Below are 17,129 nucleotides of genomic sequence, written 5' to 3'. Positions count from 1 at the left end.
GTTAAGGCCCAAAGCTCTCACATTCCCTCCTTAAACCTCTCCAACTCGTTCCCCCTCCTTTAAAAAGGGGCTCCTTAAACGCTTTTGGTTACATGCCCCAAAAACCTCTATGTGGTTCAGTGTTATTTTGTTCATAATTGCTCCTGTGAAGTGTCCTGGGAGATTAAACTACTACATTAAAAGGTGCTATATAAATGCAAGCTGTTGTTGAAGTTTCCAAGTTTGAGTTCACTTCTACAGTCTGAGCGGCACAATGTGCAGCACTACAAACGGTTCAAGGAGGCAGCTCACCACCACCGTCTCAGGGCAATTAGGGGTGGGCAATAAATGCTGGCATAGGCAGCAATACTCACATTACATGAATGAATGAATAAAGAAAACTAGCATTGCTGCCCTTGGGTTCAGGAGAGGAGCAGCCAAGACTCTGGCCTGGACCTCTAAGCTCATTCATGTGGAATAGAGTCATAGAAGGTTTATGGAACAGAAAGAAGCCACTTGATTCATCATCTCTCCGCCAGCCAAAAACCAAGCCACCTGCCCAATCCCACTTTCCAGCATTCAGTCGGTAGATCTGCACATCAGGTGCATCTCCAGACACCTTTGTAAAACGTGTTGAGGGTTTCTGCCTCTACCACCTTTTCAGGTAGTAAGTTCTAGACTCTTGCCACCCTTTTGGTGAAAGTCATTTAAAATCGATGCTCCCGAGTCAATTACCTCTCCTCTTAGGCCCTTCCCATCCACACTATTCATGCGCTTCACAATTGTTTTACATCTCAATCAAATCTCCCTGAAGCCTCCTTCCCTAAGCCTCCTCTGCTCCAAGGTAAACAACGCTAGCCGACCCAATCTTTCCTTGTAGCCGCAATTTTCCAATCCTGGCAACATCCATGAAGACTGGATTGGGTTCAGCTGTAATGTGCCCCACGACAAGCCCCCTGATACTTTGTCTGGGCGTAGAAGATTGCGACCGAGGGGGTGAAAAGGTGGTAGGCACAAGGGGCTGGATCTCAGGGGAAGGAGGAGGAATCAGGAAATGGAATGAGTGTTATACGGAGCTGCTATATCCTTCAACCATTCTCACTGGCTGACAGCTTGACACAGAATCCCAGTGCTCTACCAGACCCAGAGTGAGTGTCATTGTCGTGCGACTTCCTGACCTGAAGTGGACGATGTCTGCGGAAACAGTAGCATGGAAAGAGGCGCCAAACACGTAGGGAAAGCGAAAATGCTTTTGCCTTTTAATTTATTTCTACATGCCAAACAACAAGCAATTTTGTAATGCGAAACACAAATTGTTAGCTCACATTTGGGCAATGCAGTGATGTGCATCACCAGTGAACCTGAAGTACGCATGTTTCAGGCAAGTCTGCACCAGCAGGGAGGGGAAAAATAAATCTAAATTCAGAGCTTGATTGACTGCAAAATGCAAACATACAACAGGAGAAATATATAAATCAGGAAAGTGAATTAGTTTTCTGGTTTCCTACCTGTCTATCTCTTCAAGCTGCTCATCAATAATTGGTCCCATTTGTTGACAGACATCTAGGAGACACACAATAGATACTTTGTCAAAACTGCAAACAAGAACAAGTAGGTCAGCACTTACCTCTCCCTCCGTGATATTAGAAGTTTAATCTGTACAGCAAGAAGCTTGCAAAATTCCTAACTTTCCAGTTCACTATTATTCCTGATATTTTCTTTGCATGCTTGTAAAACTAAAGAAAAGGTAAATCCAGCAGCCCTCACTATATCCATTACACAGGATGGCTTCTTAGTTTATCCGAGAGAGTGCTGAAAAGTCAACTTGACACGAAACATTAACTCAGGTTCTCACCCCACAGTGCTCCTTCATGCTGAACACGGTTTGGAAGAAACTAAGGGCATCAAAGGCACAGAATGCCCTCCGGATGAGACTTCGAAGACCATCACCAAGAATGACTCAGTGATACAATCACTGACCAAGTCATGAAGGCCATATTTGCCAGCCTGACCTTAAACGCAGGTGGTGAGAACACCAACACATGGGGGAGGGGGACCTGCTTGGCCCCGGTCCTTACCAATGTACATGGCACAGATGCATCTGTCCATGGTAGTATTGGTAGGAGTGATCACTACAATCCTTGTGGAGACACAAATACTGTGGCTAATAGGGCACATCAGAGACAGGGAAGTCTGCGGTGAGTAACTCCCCTCCCAACTCCTCAAAACTCGTCAACCATCTAAAAGGCACAAGTCAGGGGTGCGATGAAATACTCCCCACTTGCCTGGATGATTGTAGCTCAAACAACATACAAGCAGCTTGAAAGCAGCTAGCTTAATTGGCACCTCAACCCCCACCTTACACTCCCCCCACCAACGCACAGTGCCATCAGTATGTACTATCTACAAGATGCACTGCAGGAACTGACCAAGGCTCCTTTGACAACATCTTCTAGGTGATAGAGATGACAGGTTTAGAAAGACAAGGGTAGCAGATGCACGGGAACACCACCACCACCTGATAATTCCTCTCCAAGCCACAACTTCACGTGGAACGATATCGCCGTTCTTTCATTGCTGCAGGGTCAAAAACTCTGTACTTCCCTTCCTAACAGCAGTGTGGGTAGACCTACATCACGTGAACTGCAGCAGTTCAAGGGGTCTCTCACCACTGCTACCTCGAGGCAATTAGGGATGGGCAATAAATGTTGCCTTGCCAGCGACACCCACATCCCATGAATGTATTAAAAATGTCACAATATATTGGCGAGCCTTTACCTACACGAATTGCAGGTAATCACTTCATTATTTTAAAGGGCAATCGATGGCTGAACACAAGTGCAGCTCAGCATTTTCATTCACTTAAAAGAAAGGTCCCAGCATCACCAACATAATGGAGCTCGTGTGAGTAAACATGGGGAGCCACCCACCATGGGGACTGCATGGCACGTTTAAAAGAATTGGATCAAGGTGTTAAAAATGTTGACGGACTCAGATGGAGAAACTATAGAGAAGCCACTTTCAATGGCTGAAAGGTCACAGACCAGAGGGGACAGATTTGGGGTGACTGGCAGGAGACAACACGGGGAATAATTATTTTATGGCATGCGTGGTTAGGATTTGGAATTCACTGCCTGATTGAGGTTGGAAATAGATTCAACTGTAGCTTTCAAAAGGAAGTTGGATAAATACTTGGAAGGAAAAAAGATTGCTGCAGGCATATAGGGAAAAACAGGAGAATGCGACTGATTGGATTGTTCTTCAAAAGAGCTGGCATGGACTCGATGGGCCTGTTAGGAATGTGGGAAATTAAAGAGATTAACAGTGAACAACACACAAGTTACAAGTAACAAGACTAGCAGGCATCCAGAAGAATAATGAAATGAAATTAGTCCAGCAACAAGATTAGCAGGAGTCTAGAGACACGGAGGTGTGAATGGCCATATCAGGAACCTTGCTTACCAGAGGTCAGTGGGGCTATACAATGATAACTTTGAGGTGGACGGCAGAATCCACAGAGGAAAATATCAAATAGACTAAACAGTGTAACTGCTCGCACCCTCATTGAGGGGGGAGGTTATTTCCCCACCCAAGAGTCAGACAGGCCAGTTCCGTCTGTGATCCCAATCACAGAGGCCTGTTTCACTCAACATTTAGAGCCACGGCAAATTGCAGATATTCTCCTCTAAAAGACGCAGCTTTGTGCCTTCGCTGAACCAGGATGAGACGTTTTCCCAGTCTTGGTCCCTAAGCGGTTGTGTGTGGTAACTGTAAGCTTATTTGACCTATAGTGTTACTGAAATTGGATGTTGCTTGGGAAAAGGGGGGGGGGGGGAGGGGTCTCTGAATTCAGAGAGCCTGGGTATATTTTGGGAACAAGAGATAATTTCAGATATCACACTACATTTAATTATTCATATACTCATGTGTTTTTTTTGTTTACTTCAATAAATATTTTTTATTAATTGTTTACACAATGACTGGTCAGGTTCCTCGCTGGGCTGTACAAGGGGCTGGTTTAGCACAGTCAGCTAAACAGCTGGCTTGTAATGTAGAACAAGGCCAGCAGCGCGGGTTCAATTCCCGTACCAACCTCCCCGAACACGCGCCGGAATGTGGCGACTAGTGGCTTTGCACAGTAACTTCACCGAAGCCTACTTCTGACAATAAGCGATTATTATTATTACATGGTTTCTCACATTATTCCAAACAAAAACACAAGGAACCAGTGTTAAGTTATCCTTCACTGTTTTGACATACTCTCGTGGGTAACATCAACTGCGTTCTCATCAGAGCTAAATAGCCTACTTCACCATACTACATCCAGATTCTATCAAACAAGGAGCAAGAAGAAAATGATTCATCTCTACTGTATTTGCAGATAATAATGATCTGGAGATGTCGACGTTGGACTGGGTTGAGCACAATAAGACGTCTTACAACACCAGGTTAAAATCCAACAGGTTTGTTTCAAACACTAGCTTTTGGAGCACTGCTCCTTCCTCAGGTGACTGAAGAGGAACATAACTCTTCATTCACCTGAGGAAGGAGCAGTGCTCCAAAAGCTAGTGTTTGAAACAAACCTGTTGGACTTTAACCTGGTGTTGTAAGACTTCTTATTGTGCAGATAATAAAACTATGTTGAAGATAAGGAGGTCATGTTGAACTTGTCGAAGTTCCTGGAGTATTGCGTCCAGTTCTGGATAGCGCTCTTTAGGATGGATACGAAAGCATGAATGGGGACAGAAAAGATCCACGAGAATGGTTCGCGGACGAGGAGCTAAATTATGTAGATAGATTGAGGAAGCTGGGACTGTTTTCCTTGGAGAAGGGAAAGCTGAGGGGAGATTTCATGGAGGCATTTAAAATCCATGAGGGCTCTGGACAGAGTAGGTGGGGAAACTGCTCGCGTTGGTGGGAAGGATCGCGAATGAGGGGGCACAGATTTAAAGTAATTGACCAAAGAGGCAAAAATGATAGAACGACGAACATTTTCACACGGCGAGTGGAGGGGTGTGTAATGGGTTGCTGGAGAGAGTGTGAGGTGGAGGCAGGTTCCACACAGCGAGTGGAGGGGATGTGGAATGCATTGCCGGAGAGAGTGTGAGGTGGAGGCAGGTTCCACACAGCAAGTGGAGGGGGTGTGGAATGGGTTGACGGAGAGAGAGTGAGGTGGAGGCAGGTTCCACACAGCGAGTGGAGGGGGTGTGGAATGCGTTGCCAGAGAGCAAGGGCAGTGGGGGCAGGTTCAAACAAAGCATTCAGAAGGGAATTGGACTATTATATGAAAAGGAACAACTGTTACGGGGCGAAGGCAGGAGAATGGCATTAAAGGAGTTGCTCACTTAAAAAAATTCCAAGGCTGGTTACCTTCTAGATGTAATAGTTCGGCTGAGTCAGGATGTTGATCGGTGGGAATTGCATTTTGAAGCAACTGCAATGCCTGGTCCATCTTTTCCTAAAAATATATACACATTTTTAAAACAGTGGCAGCAGTAATCTGAACTCATTTTGGCAGAGACACATGGGTTGATGCTGAACCTTCTTGGATTCCAGGGTGCAGAGTTGACTGCTGGGCAGATTATTTAAAAATGTATTCTTTCCTCAAAAAATCTCTTTTCATTCTAATAAATAAATACTCTTCTAAATAACTTCACGGCTTTTAAAAGTCCGGTTGGTATCACATCATCACTGCTTCTTGATTGAAAGGAAAATAACTTGCATTTATTTAGCATACTGAGTCACATGAGGACAGGTGATCAAAAGGTTGATCAAAGGTCAAGAAGTGTCTTTAAAAAAAAAGAGATGGATGGGGGATCTATTTATAGACGGGAGCTTCCCCAGCTTGAAAGCTTTGGAGGATACATCTGAACTGCAAGCAGGGAATGGGTTTAGGTATCGGCAGGTGCGAGACTTTTTGAGAAGGCAGGTTCCGGCCAACCCGCTGCCGCCATGGGGGATACAGGACAGAGCGGTCTCTAGTACATGGGTGGGAGAGGGGAAGGTATCAGATATCTACCAAGAACTTTTGGAATCGGAGGAAACTCCGGTGGAGGAGCTCAAGGGCAAGTGGGAAGACAAGCTAGGAGGAGAGACAGAGGCAGGTCTGTGGGCAGATGCCCTAAGCAGGGTTAATACATCCTCATGTGCCAGGCTTAGCCTGATACAGTTCAAGGTAGTCCACCGGGCACACATGACGGTGGCCTGGATGAGCACGTTTTTTGGGGTAGAGGACAGGTGTGCAAGGTGCACAGGAAGCCCAGCAAATCATGTCCACATGTTTGGGGCATGCCCGAAGCTTAGAAATGAAAATCGCTCATTGTCACAAGTAAGCTTCAAATGAGGTTACTGTGAAAAGCCCCTAGAGCTACATTCCGGCGCCTGTTCGGGGAGGCTGGTACGGGAATTGAACCGTGGTGCTGGCCTGCCTTCGTCTGCTTTAAAAGCCAACGATTTAGCCCTGTGCTAAACCAGCCCCATTAGAGGGTTTTGGCAGGGTTTCGCTGGGGTGATATCCACGGTACTCAAAACACAGGTGATGCCGAGTCCAGAGATGGCGATCTTTTGAGTGTCAGAAAAGCTGGGAGTCCAGGGGGTGAAAGAGGCCAACGTTTTGGCCTTTGCCTCCCTGGTAGCCCGGAGACGGATCTGATTAATGTGGAGGGACTCGAAGCCACCCCCCCCCCCCCCCCCCCCCCCCCCCCAGTACAGAGACGTGGGGCAGAACCTTGGGTCAGTGACATGGCTGGGTTTCTCAGTCTCGAGAAAATAAAGTTTGCCTTAAGAGGGTCAATGTTAGGGTTCACCCGGAGGTGGCAGCCGTTCGTCGACTATCGGTTGGGGTGTGTGAAGATCGTGATGGGGTGGAAATGTTTATTGTACCATGTTTATGTCGCGGTTATTGTTATTATTATAAAAATTGCACATACCCTAATAAAAATCTTTTAAAAAAAGAGGCAAGTTCAGGGAGGGAATTCCAGAGTTTGGCAGAGCTGAATTTCCAGAGCTGAAGGTGCGCCTGTCAATGCCGGAGCAAAGGAAATTAGGGATGTGCAAGAGGGAGAGGCCACAGTTAGCGGAGTGCAGAGCATCCTGCTCACTATCAGCATCTAAGCTCACCCAGGAAGAGCGGCCCAGTTGGTGGAGCACTAGAGGTCTGCCATCATCCTAGGGGGGAGACTGCTCCTCCAAAAGGTGGAGGGAGAAATGGAAAGAGACAGAGAGATAAAACGGCAAAACCTGAACGAAGTCCACTCACCTCATCGATATAAACCGGCTCAGGCTCCGAAGGCTGAACCTCTTGTATAGTTGTCTCCTCTGCCACAAAAACTTTCTCTGTAGTCAAAGCAGAACAAATGGGCCCCCATAAGTAATTTTGCACATCCCTTTAAGCTTGCATCCACATTCAATCACACTCTTGTCACATAGCAATACCACTTACATCACAAACTCTCAGCTCCTTACGCAAATCAATGTGATCACAGGGTAGAATTTTTGTAATGACCTATAATAATTGGGTAAGTATCTACAAGGGGTGTGCAGTTCTGTCCGTGAGAGGGTATATGAGTGAGTATCACAAATACAAAGCAAAGAAGAAAGACCGACAAAGTTTGGTCCTCATCAGCCTGGCACAGATGGGTAAAGAGTCAGGGAGTGGAACTTTCGCAACTAAAGGGCAGGCACAGATCCAATGGGCTAAACTGTGCTGTCCTATTCAATGATGCTTCCCATCCACTGTCTATGCTACTCTTGTCGGAAAGGTACCAAATTTGCCCTTGAAAAGACGAAAGGAGTCAAAAACAAAACCTCTTGAACTCCCAGGTCTGAAACAGTAGAGTTAAAGCACTTTATTTTCTCCCCATTCCAGTCCAAAAGCGACAATAACCCTGAAGGGCCAGCAACAAACATCCGAAGACAAACCTGTTATCTGAAGAAAGTTGCAAAGTCAGAAAGGGAACAGGATGGTGAGGGCCAGGGGATAACAAAGGCATTTTGTTTAATCAGAGCTATTTCGCCATCTAACCAGCACCCTCATCAGAAACTACTGAAGCACTTTTGGTGTCAAAAAAACCTCTCTGATCATCACTTCAAGCTTCCTGGGATCAGCTAATGGGCATTCTTCTGTGGCAGGACTGAAGTATGTGACAAGCAGGAACCCAAACAAGTACATCAGGTTGCCAGGAAGGATGGTTGAAATTAGGCCACTGCACAGTTAAGGAATAGATAGAAACTCCAACGTGAGCAGTGTAAGAATGATGCTCTGAATTAAGGAGAACATAACACAGGGAATTTCTATCATCATCCAATTCCAATGTTAATGCTGTGACTGTTAGTACTGAAGTTTTCTCGGTCTCCAGTACAGTTCACCCAACTGCGACCAGCTACTAGCAGCTACACCACTTCGCAAGGCAGCAGAGGGCAGAGGGAGGGAGAAAGGTTACAAGGCAGTAATCCAATCACAGGCATTGTTGGCACCAGAAAGTTGTGAGCAGTTCAGCAGCCAGTGATTAAACTGCTGGTTTGGAATTCTGTCCAATGTTCTACCAAGCATTCCAAAAGCAGATTTTAAAAACTCACACATTGCCACTGGGTCATTCTCTGCTATTCAATTTGAGTGGTTCAGATAAACAAACCCAAAGGAGGTCACCAAAACAACATTTCCCCGACAAGGATGTGCTGGCCTTGGAAAAGGATCCCGAGGAGGTTCACAAGAATGCTCTCTGGAAAGAAGAGCTCGTCATAGGGGGCGTGGTTATAGAGTCATAGAGGTTACAGCATGGAAACAGGCCCTTTGGCCCAACTTATCCACCCAGTTTTTAACCACTCAGCTAGTCCCAATTGCCTGCATTTGGCCCACATCCCTCTATACCCATATCTCTCGAAATGCTTTTTAAAAGATAAAATTGTACCCGTATCTACTACTGCCTCTGGCAGCTCATTCGAGATACTCACCACCCTCTGAAAAAATTTCCCCTCAAGACCCTTTTGTATCTCTCCCTTCTCACCTTAAACCTATGCTCTCTAGTTTTAGACTCCCCTAACCTTTGGGAGAAGATGTTGGCCATCTGCCTTATCTATGGCCCCTCATTATTTTATAGACCTCCATAAGATCACCCCTAAGCCTCCAGAGAAAAAAGTCCCAGTCTATCCAGCCTCACCTTATATTCAAACCATCAAGTCCCGGTAGCATCCTAGTAAATCTTTTCTGCACTCTTTCTAGTTTGTTAATATATTTTCTATCTTTTTACCTGAACTGTACACAGTATTCCAAGTCTGGCCTTACTAATGTCTTGTACAACTTCAACAAGGCGTCCCCACTCCTGTATTCAATGTTCTGACCAAGGAAACCAAGCATGGAATGGTTGAGGACTCTGGATCTGTACTCGTTGGAGGTTCGAAGGATGAAGGGAGATCTTATTGACTCTTAACAGGATACGGAGACGCCTAGATAGATTGGATGTGGAGAGGACGTTTCCACTACTAGGAAAAACAAGAACCAGAGGACACAATCTCAGACTGAAAGAGTGACTTTTTGAAACAGAGATGAGGAAGAATTTCTTCAGCCAGAGGGTGGTGAATCTGTGGAACTCTTTGCCGCATAAGGCTGTGGAGGCAAAATCACCAAGTGTCTCGAAGACAGATAGATAGGTTCTAGATTAATGGGGGGGGGGGGGGGGGGTGTGTGATGGGGAGAAGGCAGGAGAATGGGGATGAGAAACATGTCATGATTGAATGGCAGAGCATATTTGATGGGCCGAATGGTCACACTGACTGTGGAAGCTTGGATGTTGGTTAACATTGCATTTCACAAGCAAGAGAAGAAAATGCTGGAAATACGCAGGTCAGACAGCACCTGTAGAGAGGGAAACAGAGTTCATGTTTCCTGTTATATCCTTTCATCAGAACCTGCTAACAATAAGTTCCGACAAAAGCACTTCAACCTAAACGTTAACTCAGTTTCGCTCTTCACAGAAGCTGCCTGACCCGAGTATTTCCAGCCTTCCCATTTCTTCTTTCAGATTCCCAGCATTCGTAGTATTTTCCTTCTAACTTTTCCAACTATCTCAGTTAATGAGCTAGTTACAGATGATGACAAGTGACAAAATTGCACAACAGTCTTGGGGGGGGGAAATAAAAAAAAAAAGAGATCTCGTAGAATTCCTAGTGCAGAAGGAGGCCATTCGACCCATCGAGTCTGCACCAACCTGTGAAAGAACAAAGAAACATGCCCCCACCCTATCCCCACCTAACCTTTTGGACACGAAGGGCAATTTTTCATGGCCAATCCACCTAACCTGCACATCTTTGGACAGATGAAAAGATCAGGTTGCTGCTGTGTGACCCTTGGCTGACAGCAGAAAAAACAGCAGTGATATTCCTCTCCTCCCCCAAAGTTGATTGTCAGCAACAGCCTGCATTAATCTGGCACTTTCCAAAGTTTAATGTTTCATGGCTCATCACGGAAGTATTAAAGAAAAATGTGACACCGAGCCACACAAGGAGATATCAGGACGGGTGATTAAAGACTTTGCAAAGGAGATAAGTATTAAGGAGCATCTTGAACAGGTGGGGAGAAAGGTTTAGGGAGGGAATTCCAGAGTTTAACTGAAGGTGGAGCGATTAAAATTGGTGATGCTCAAGAGGACAGAATTGGAAGAGCATAGAGATCTTAGTGGGTTAGAGTGTTGCAGGAATAACAGATGCAGAGAGGGGTGAGGCCATGGGCTGAGGTGGAGATTTGAAACAAGGACAATAATTTATTTTTTAATCATAATCTTTATTGTCACAAGTAGGCTTACACACCCCTGTCTGCATCAACGGGGCCAAGGTGGAGATGGTTAGCAGTTTCAAATTCCTAGGGGTATACATCTCCAAAAATCTGTCCTGGTCCACCCACGTCGACACTACACCAAGAAAGCACAACAGCGCCTATACTTCCTCAGGAAACTAAAGAAATTCTGCATGTCCACATTACAAAGCATCCTATCTGGCTGCATCACAGCCTGGTATGGCAACTGCTCGGCCCAAGACCGCAAGAAACTTCAGAGAGTCGTGAACACAGCCAGTCCATCACACGAACCTGACTCCATCTACACCTCCCGCAGCCCGGGGAAACCCGGCTTACTCACTCTTCCAACTTCTTCCATCGGGCAGGAGATAAAAAAGTCTGAGAGCACGCACGCACAGACTCAAAAACAGCTTCTTCCCCGCTGTTATCAGACTCCTAAACAACCCTCTTATGGACTGACTTCATTAACACTACACCCTGTATAATTCATCTAATGCCAGTGTCTATTTGTGTTGCCCTATTATGTAATTTCTTTAATTTCTCTTTCTTTTCACATACTTAATGATCTGCTCGCAGAAAAATACTTTTCACTGTACCTTGATACAGGTGACAATAAACAAAATCCAATCCAACATTAACACTGCAATGAAGTTACTGTGGAAAGCCCCTCGTCGCCACACTCCGGCGCCTGTTCGGGTGCACAGAGGGAGAATTCAGAACGTCCAATTCACCCAACAAGCACGTCATTCAGGACTTGTAGGAGGAAACCCACGCAGACACAGGGAGAACATGCAGACTCCACACAGTGACCCAAGCCGGGAATCGAACCTGGGATCCTAAAGCTGTGAAGTAATAGTGCTAACCACTGCTACCGTGCTTCGCAAGGTATTGCCAGGTCAGGAGCCAATGTGGGTCAACAAGGAGGGATGATACGTGAATGGAACTCAGTGAGTCAAGATAAAGGCAGATGAGGTTTTGGAAGCCATGATGTGGAGATTCCGGCGTTGGACTGGGGTGAGCACAGTAAGAAGTCTTACAACACCAGGTTAAAGTCCAACATGTTTGTTTCAAACACTAGCTTTCAGAGCACTGCTCCTTCATCACCCGAGGAAGGAGTAGTGCCCCGAAAGCTAGTGTTTGAAACAAACATGTTGGACTTTAACCTGGTGTTGTACGAGGTTTTGGAAGACCACCGATGAGGACGGTCAGACGATACAGCAGGATTTGGAGACTTGGGCGGCAAGATGGCAGATGGAGTTTAATCCAGACAAATGTGAGGTAATGCATTTTGGAAGGTCTAATACAGATAGGGAATATACAGCGAATGGTAGAACCCTCAAGAGTATTGACAGTCAGAGAGATCTTGGTGTAAAGGTCCACAGGTCACTGAAAGGGGCAACACAGTGGAGAAGGTAGTCAAGAAGGCATACGGCATGCTTGTCTTCATTGGCCGGGGGAGTATAAAAATGGGCAAGTCATGTTGCAGTTGTATAGAACCTTAGTTAGGTCACACTTGGAGTATAGCGTTCAATTCTGGCCGCCACACTTTAGAGAGGGTGCAGTAGAGATTCACCAGGATGTTGCCTGCTATGGAGGGCATTAGCTATGAGGAGAGATTGAATAAGCTTGGTTTGGTCTCACTGAACAAAGGAGATTGAGGGGCGACCTGATAAAGGTCTACAAAATTATGAGGGGCATAGACAGAGTGAATAGTCAGAGACTTTTTCTCCAGGGTAGAGGGGTCAATTACTAGGGGGCATAGGTTTAAGGTGCGAGGGGCAAGATTTAGAGGAAATGTACGAGGCAAGTGTTTTTACAGAGGGTAGTGGGTGCCTGGAACTTGCTGCCGAAGGAAGTGGTGGAAGCAGGGATGATAGTGACGTTTAAGGGGCACCTTGACAAATACATGAATAGGATGGGGAGAGAGGAATACGGACCACGGAAGTGTAGAAGATTTTTGTTTAGACGGACAGCATGGTTGGCGCAGGCTTGGAGGGCTGAAGGGCCTGTTCCTGTGCTGTACTTTTCTTTGTTCTTTGGTGTATCCGAACAGGCGCCGGAATGGGGCGACTCGGGGCTTTTTACAGTAACTTCATTGCAGTGTTAATGTAATCCTACTTGTGACAATAAATTATACATGTAGACCAGATCGGGTAAGGCTGGCAGATTTCCTTCCCTAAAGGGCACTATTTTAACCAGATGGGTTTTTACAAGTCGATGAAAGTTTCATTTTCAGATGGATTAATGAAATTTAAATTCCACCAGCTGATGAGGTGGTATTTGAACCCATGTCGCTGGAGCATTAGCCCGGGCTTCAAGATTACTAGTCTAGTGGCATTACTATCATCTCGCCATAAAGGAGTTGGAGAATATCAGAGAAAGACATAATCGTACATTGCTGGGCAGCACGGTGGCGCAGTGGGTTAGCCCTGTTGCCTCATGGCGCCGAGGTCCCAGGTTCGAATCCCGGCTCTGGGTCACTGTCTGTGTGGAGTTTGCACATTCTCCCCGTGTTTGCATGGGTTTCGCCCCCACAACCCAAAGATGTGCAGAGTAGGTGGATTGGCCGCACTAAATTGCCCCTTAATTGGAAAAATGAATTGGGTATTCTAAATTAAAAAAAAAAAAATAATCGTACATTGCTTGATTTGGTCAGGGGTCACAGGACAGCAACTGGGAATGGGAACCTGGAATTTTTGCCCCCACTTCCTTCCAGTAGTTGTACCCTGGTCAACAATAGATGTTTTGCTGCCCGTTCGCCCTCATTTACTCGAAAACATCTGCAGGTTCCTGTATCACAGGATCCAGGGGTCGGTCATTTAGGACTGAGATGAGAAAGAAATCCCATCACTCAGGGGGCTGTGAATGTTTGGAATTCAGTCACTGGAGTATAGTCAAACACAGATTTTTAAGCATTAAGGGAATCAAGGGAAATCGGGATGGGGCAGGAAACTGGAGTTGATGCAGAGGATCAGTCATGTTCTTTTTGAATGGCACAACAGGCTTGGAGGGACATATAGCCTACTCTTATTTCTTATGACTCAAACAGGCAAGTCCTTTCAGTACCTTTGGCAAAAAGGGATCACTGAAATCAGGGCACCAACCAAACAAATTTCTCAACAAAAAATATTTTTTGGGAACTGCAACAAAGGTTTGCCACTCAAAAGGAGTGGGGAGGGGGGGGCATCACAGCAGGAGGGAAATTGTCTGTAAATATCTGTACTGACGTCTGCCTGTCTTTTTACCTCCTTTTATTTCTTGCTCGCTGTTGGGTATAATTCCTGTGGTCGGCGCGGTTATGTAAAATGTAACATATAGCATAGGAGTTATGAAATACAAAATGTGAAAACCCTTTATAACACTTAAAACTGGACAGATTTAACTGGGTTTCCCTGGCCACAGATGGAGCACTCACGTCTGACTGCTAGTCAGCTTGTGAGTCTTTCCATTGCTCAGTGTTCTCCAAAGGAGAACTGCTGAGCACTGCTGCCTTGCAGCACTAGAGACCAATTCCTGCCTAGGACGGACGGTCTGTGCGGAGTCTGCACATTCTCCCAGTGTCTGCACGGGTTTCCTCCAGGTGCTCCGGTTTTCTCCCACATTCCAAAGATGTGCGGATTAGGTGGACTAGCCATGTTAAAATTGCCCCTTAGTGTCCAGGTTAGGTTATGGGGTTACGGGAATAGAATGGGGTGGACGGGGAGTGGACATGGTAGAGTGCTCATTCGTTGGCACCCAATGACGAGGCAGAGTACAGGAATGAGATAGAGAATCTGGTGAACTGGTGCAACGACAATAATCTCTCCCTCAATGTCAACAAAACAAAGGAGATGGTTAGCGACTTCAGGAAGCGCAGTGGAGAACATGCCCCTGTCTACATCAATAGGAATGAAGTAGAAAGGTCAAGAGCTTCAAGTTTTTAGGTGTACAGATCACCAACAGCCTGTCCTGGTCCCCCCATGCCGACACTATAGTTAAGAAAGCCACCAACGACTCTACTTTCTCAGAAGAATAAGGAAATTTGGCATGTCAGCTACAACTCTCACCAACTTCTACAGATGCACCATAGAAAGCATTCTTTCTGGTTGTATCACAGCTTGGTATGGAGCCTGCTCTGCCCAAGACCGCAGGAAACTGCAAAAGGTTGTGAATGCAGCCCAGTCCATCACGCAAACCAGCCTCCCATCCATTGACTCTGTCTATAATTCCCACTGCCTCAGAAAGGCAGCCAGAATAATTAAGGACCCCACGCACCCCGGGACATACTCTTTTCCACCTTCTTCCGTCAGGAAAAGGATCCCAAAGTTTGAGGTCACGTACCAAACGACTCAAGAACAGCTTCTTCCCTACTGCCATCAGACTTTTGAATGGGCCTACCTCGTATTAAGTTGATCTTTCCTCTACACCTTGCTATAATGTAACATTATATTGTGCAGTCTCTCCTTCCTTCCCCATATATGGTATGCATTGTTTGTACAGCATGCAAGAAACAATACTTTTCACTGTATACTAATACATGTGACAATAATAAATCAAATCAAAAAAGGGTCGGTGCAGACTCAGGCCGAATGGCATCCTTCTGCATTGAGTCTATGAAAGGAAGCATGTGAATACACAAAACAACTGTCTTAACATTTAGCAGGCGGAATGCACTTACCTGGCTCAGGCTCTGCATTCAGACTGGTCGATACAAAATTCGAAGGGAAAAGTCCGACTCCTCGTTTCGTCTCTCCTCTCCACCAGTTAGGGTCACTAAACAAGACAGCAAGACACAGAGGGTAACCTCAACTCTGGGTATCAGGAAGTTTGTTATAATGCTTTACTCACATCAAATTTTACTGCAACCTTAACTCCACCTCCACACTGAAACAGCTACTTGGGGTGGTCCTGAACTAGGATTTTCTCTTTGTCGTTCGTGCTATGCTTTTTCACACGGCTGCCCAGATCCCATCAACTTTTCAAAACAAAACCCTAGTTAACTGGTACACTGCCTCTCACCTATAATGTGAAGATGCCGGCGTTGGACTGGGGTGAGCATAGTAAGAAGTCTTACAACATCAGGCTAAAGTCCAACAGGTTTGTTTCAAACACTAGCTTTCGGAGTGCAGCTCCTTCCTCAGGTAAAATGAGGAAGGAGCAGTGCTCCGAAAGTTAGTGATTCAAAACAAACCTGTTGGACTTTAGCCTGGTGTTGCGAGTCTTCTTACTGTTCTCGCCTATACCACATTCCATGGATTATAATAAGAGTTCTTTACAGCTTTGCAATATTAAAAACTCTCTTTGGTGGTAGCGTACCGAGGGTTTTAAAAATCCATGTTCAGCACAAAATCAACCAGACTGCAGACAGGCAGCCGCTTGTTTGATTCAGGGACAGGAGTGTTTATAGACTCCTTTGAACTGAACCTGATCTCAGCCCCCAGAATGAAGAGACATGCAGCTAACTGCAATAATAATCTTTTTTTTAAATTGTTGTCACAAGTAGGCTTACATTAACACTGCAATGAAGTTACTGTGAAAAGCCCCCAGTCACCACATTCCGGTGCCTGTTCAGGTACACAGAGGGAGAATTCGGAATGTCCAATTCACCTAACAGTGCGTCGTTCGGGGCTTGTGGGAGGAATCCGGAGCACCCAGAGGAAACCCACGCAGACACGGGGAGAACGTGCAGACTCCACACAGACAGTGTCCCAAGCCGGGAATCGAACCCGGGACCCAGCCGCTGTGAAGCAACAGTGCTAACCACTGTGCTGCCAGGCAACCCATATACAAGATAGCTGTTCACTATCATTATGGGAACAGTTGGGCAGCACGGTGGGACAGTGGGTTAGCCCTGCTGCCTCACGGCGCCGAGGTCCCAGGTTCGATCCCGGCTCTGGGTCACTGCCCGTGTGGAGTTTGCACATTCTCCCTGTGTTTGCGTGGGTTTGACCCCCACAACCCAAAGATGTGCAGGTTAGGTAGATTGGCCACGCTAAATTGCCCCTTAATTGGAAAAAATGAATTGGGTACTCTAGAAAAAAAATTTTAAATTAAAAAAAGTGAAAAATTATTGGAACAGTTGTTCAATATCCAAGTTTTTGATCAATTAAAGGAAAATCATAGACGTTCTTTATCCAAATTAAGCCAATTCTGTAAGCTATACCAAAAAGCACATTATGGAGCAAGAGGTACTGATCTGATAAATACCCATTTCATCTAGCATTTAATCACAATAAACTTCTGCATTTTGAGTTGAATTGATATTTATTTTTACATTCTTAAAACTATGATATCCAACGAATTTAATCAACATATACCAGACAGACAGAACAAAAGGCCACCAGGGCCTGGATTCTGTTCCATCATTCAACTAGTTCATGGC

The 17,129-nt window shown here is 45.7% G+C and overlaps 1 protein-coding gene across 2 annotated transcripts in view; it reads right to left on the bottom strand.

Annotated features, from left to right (window-relative positions):
• Nucleotides 1–17,129, bottom strand: part of stam2 (signal transducing adaptor molecule (SH3 domain and ITAM motif) 2) — an 82,447-nt gene that overhangs the window by 13,066 nt on the left and 52,252 nt on the right. For both annotated transcript variants that reach the window (XM_038790094.1, XM_038790093.1), the window contains 4 exons: nucleotides 15,426–15,520; nucleotides 7,238–7,314; nucleotides 5,350–5,437; nucleotides 1,488–1,542 (listed from right to left, as the gene is read on the bottom strand). In XM_038790094.1, the coding sequence (XP_038646022.1) occupies nucleotides 1,488–1,542; nucleotides 5,350–5,437; nucleotides 7,238–7,314; nucleotides 15,426–15,520 (315 nt within the window). The remainder of the gene's footprint in view (nucleotides 1–1,487; nucleotides 1,543–5,349; nucleotides 5,438–7,237; nucleotides 7,315–15,425; nucleotides 15,521–17,129) is intronic.

This window comes from Scyliorhinus canicula, chromosome 2 (genome assembly GCF_902713615.1).
Source record: "Scyliorhinus canicula chromosome 2, sScyCan1.1, whole genome shotgun sequence".
NCBI classification, from domain to species: domain Eukaryota; kingdom Metazoa; phylum Chordata; class Chondrichthyes; order Carcharhiniformes; family Scyliorhinidae; genus Scyliorhinus; species Scyliorhinus canicula.
Note: the sequence above shows the minus strand (reverse complement) of the source record. Positions and strands in the feature narration are given on the sequence as shown.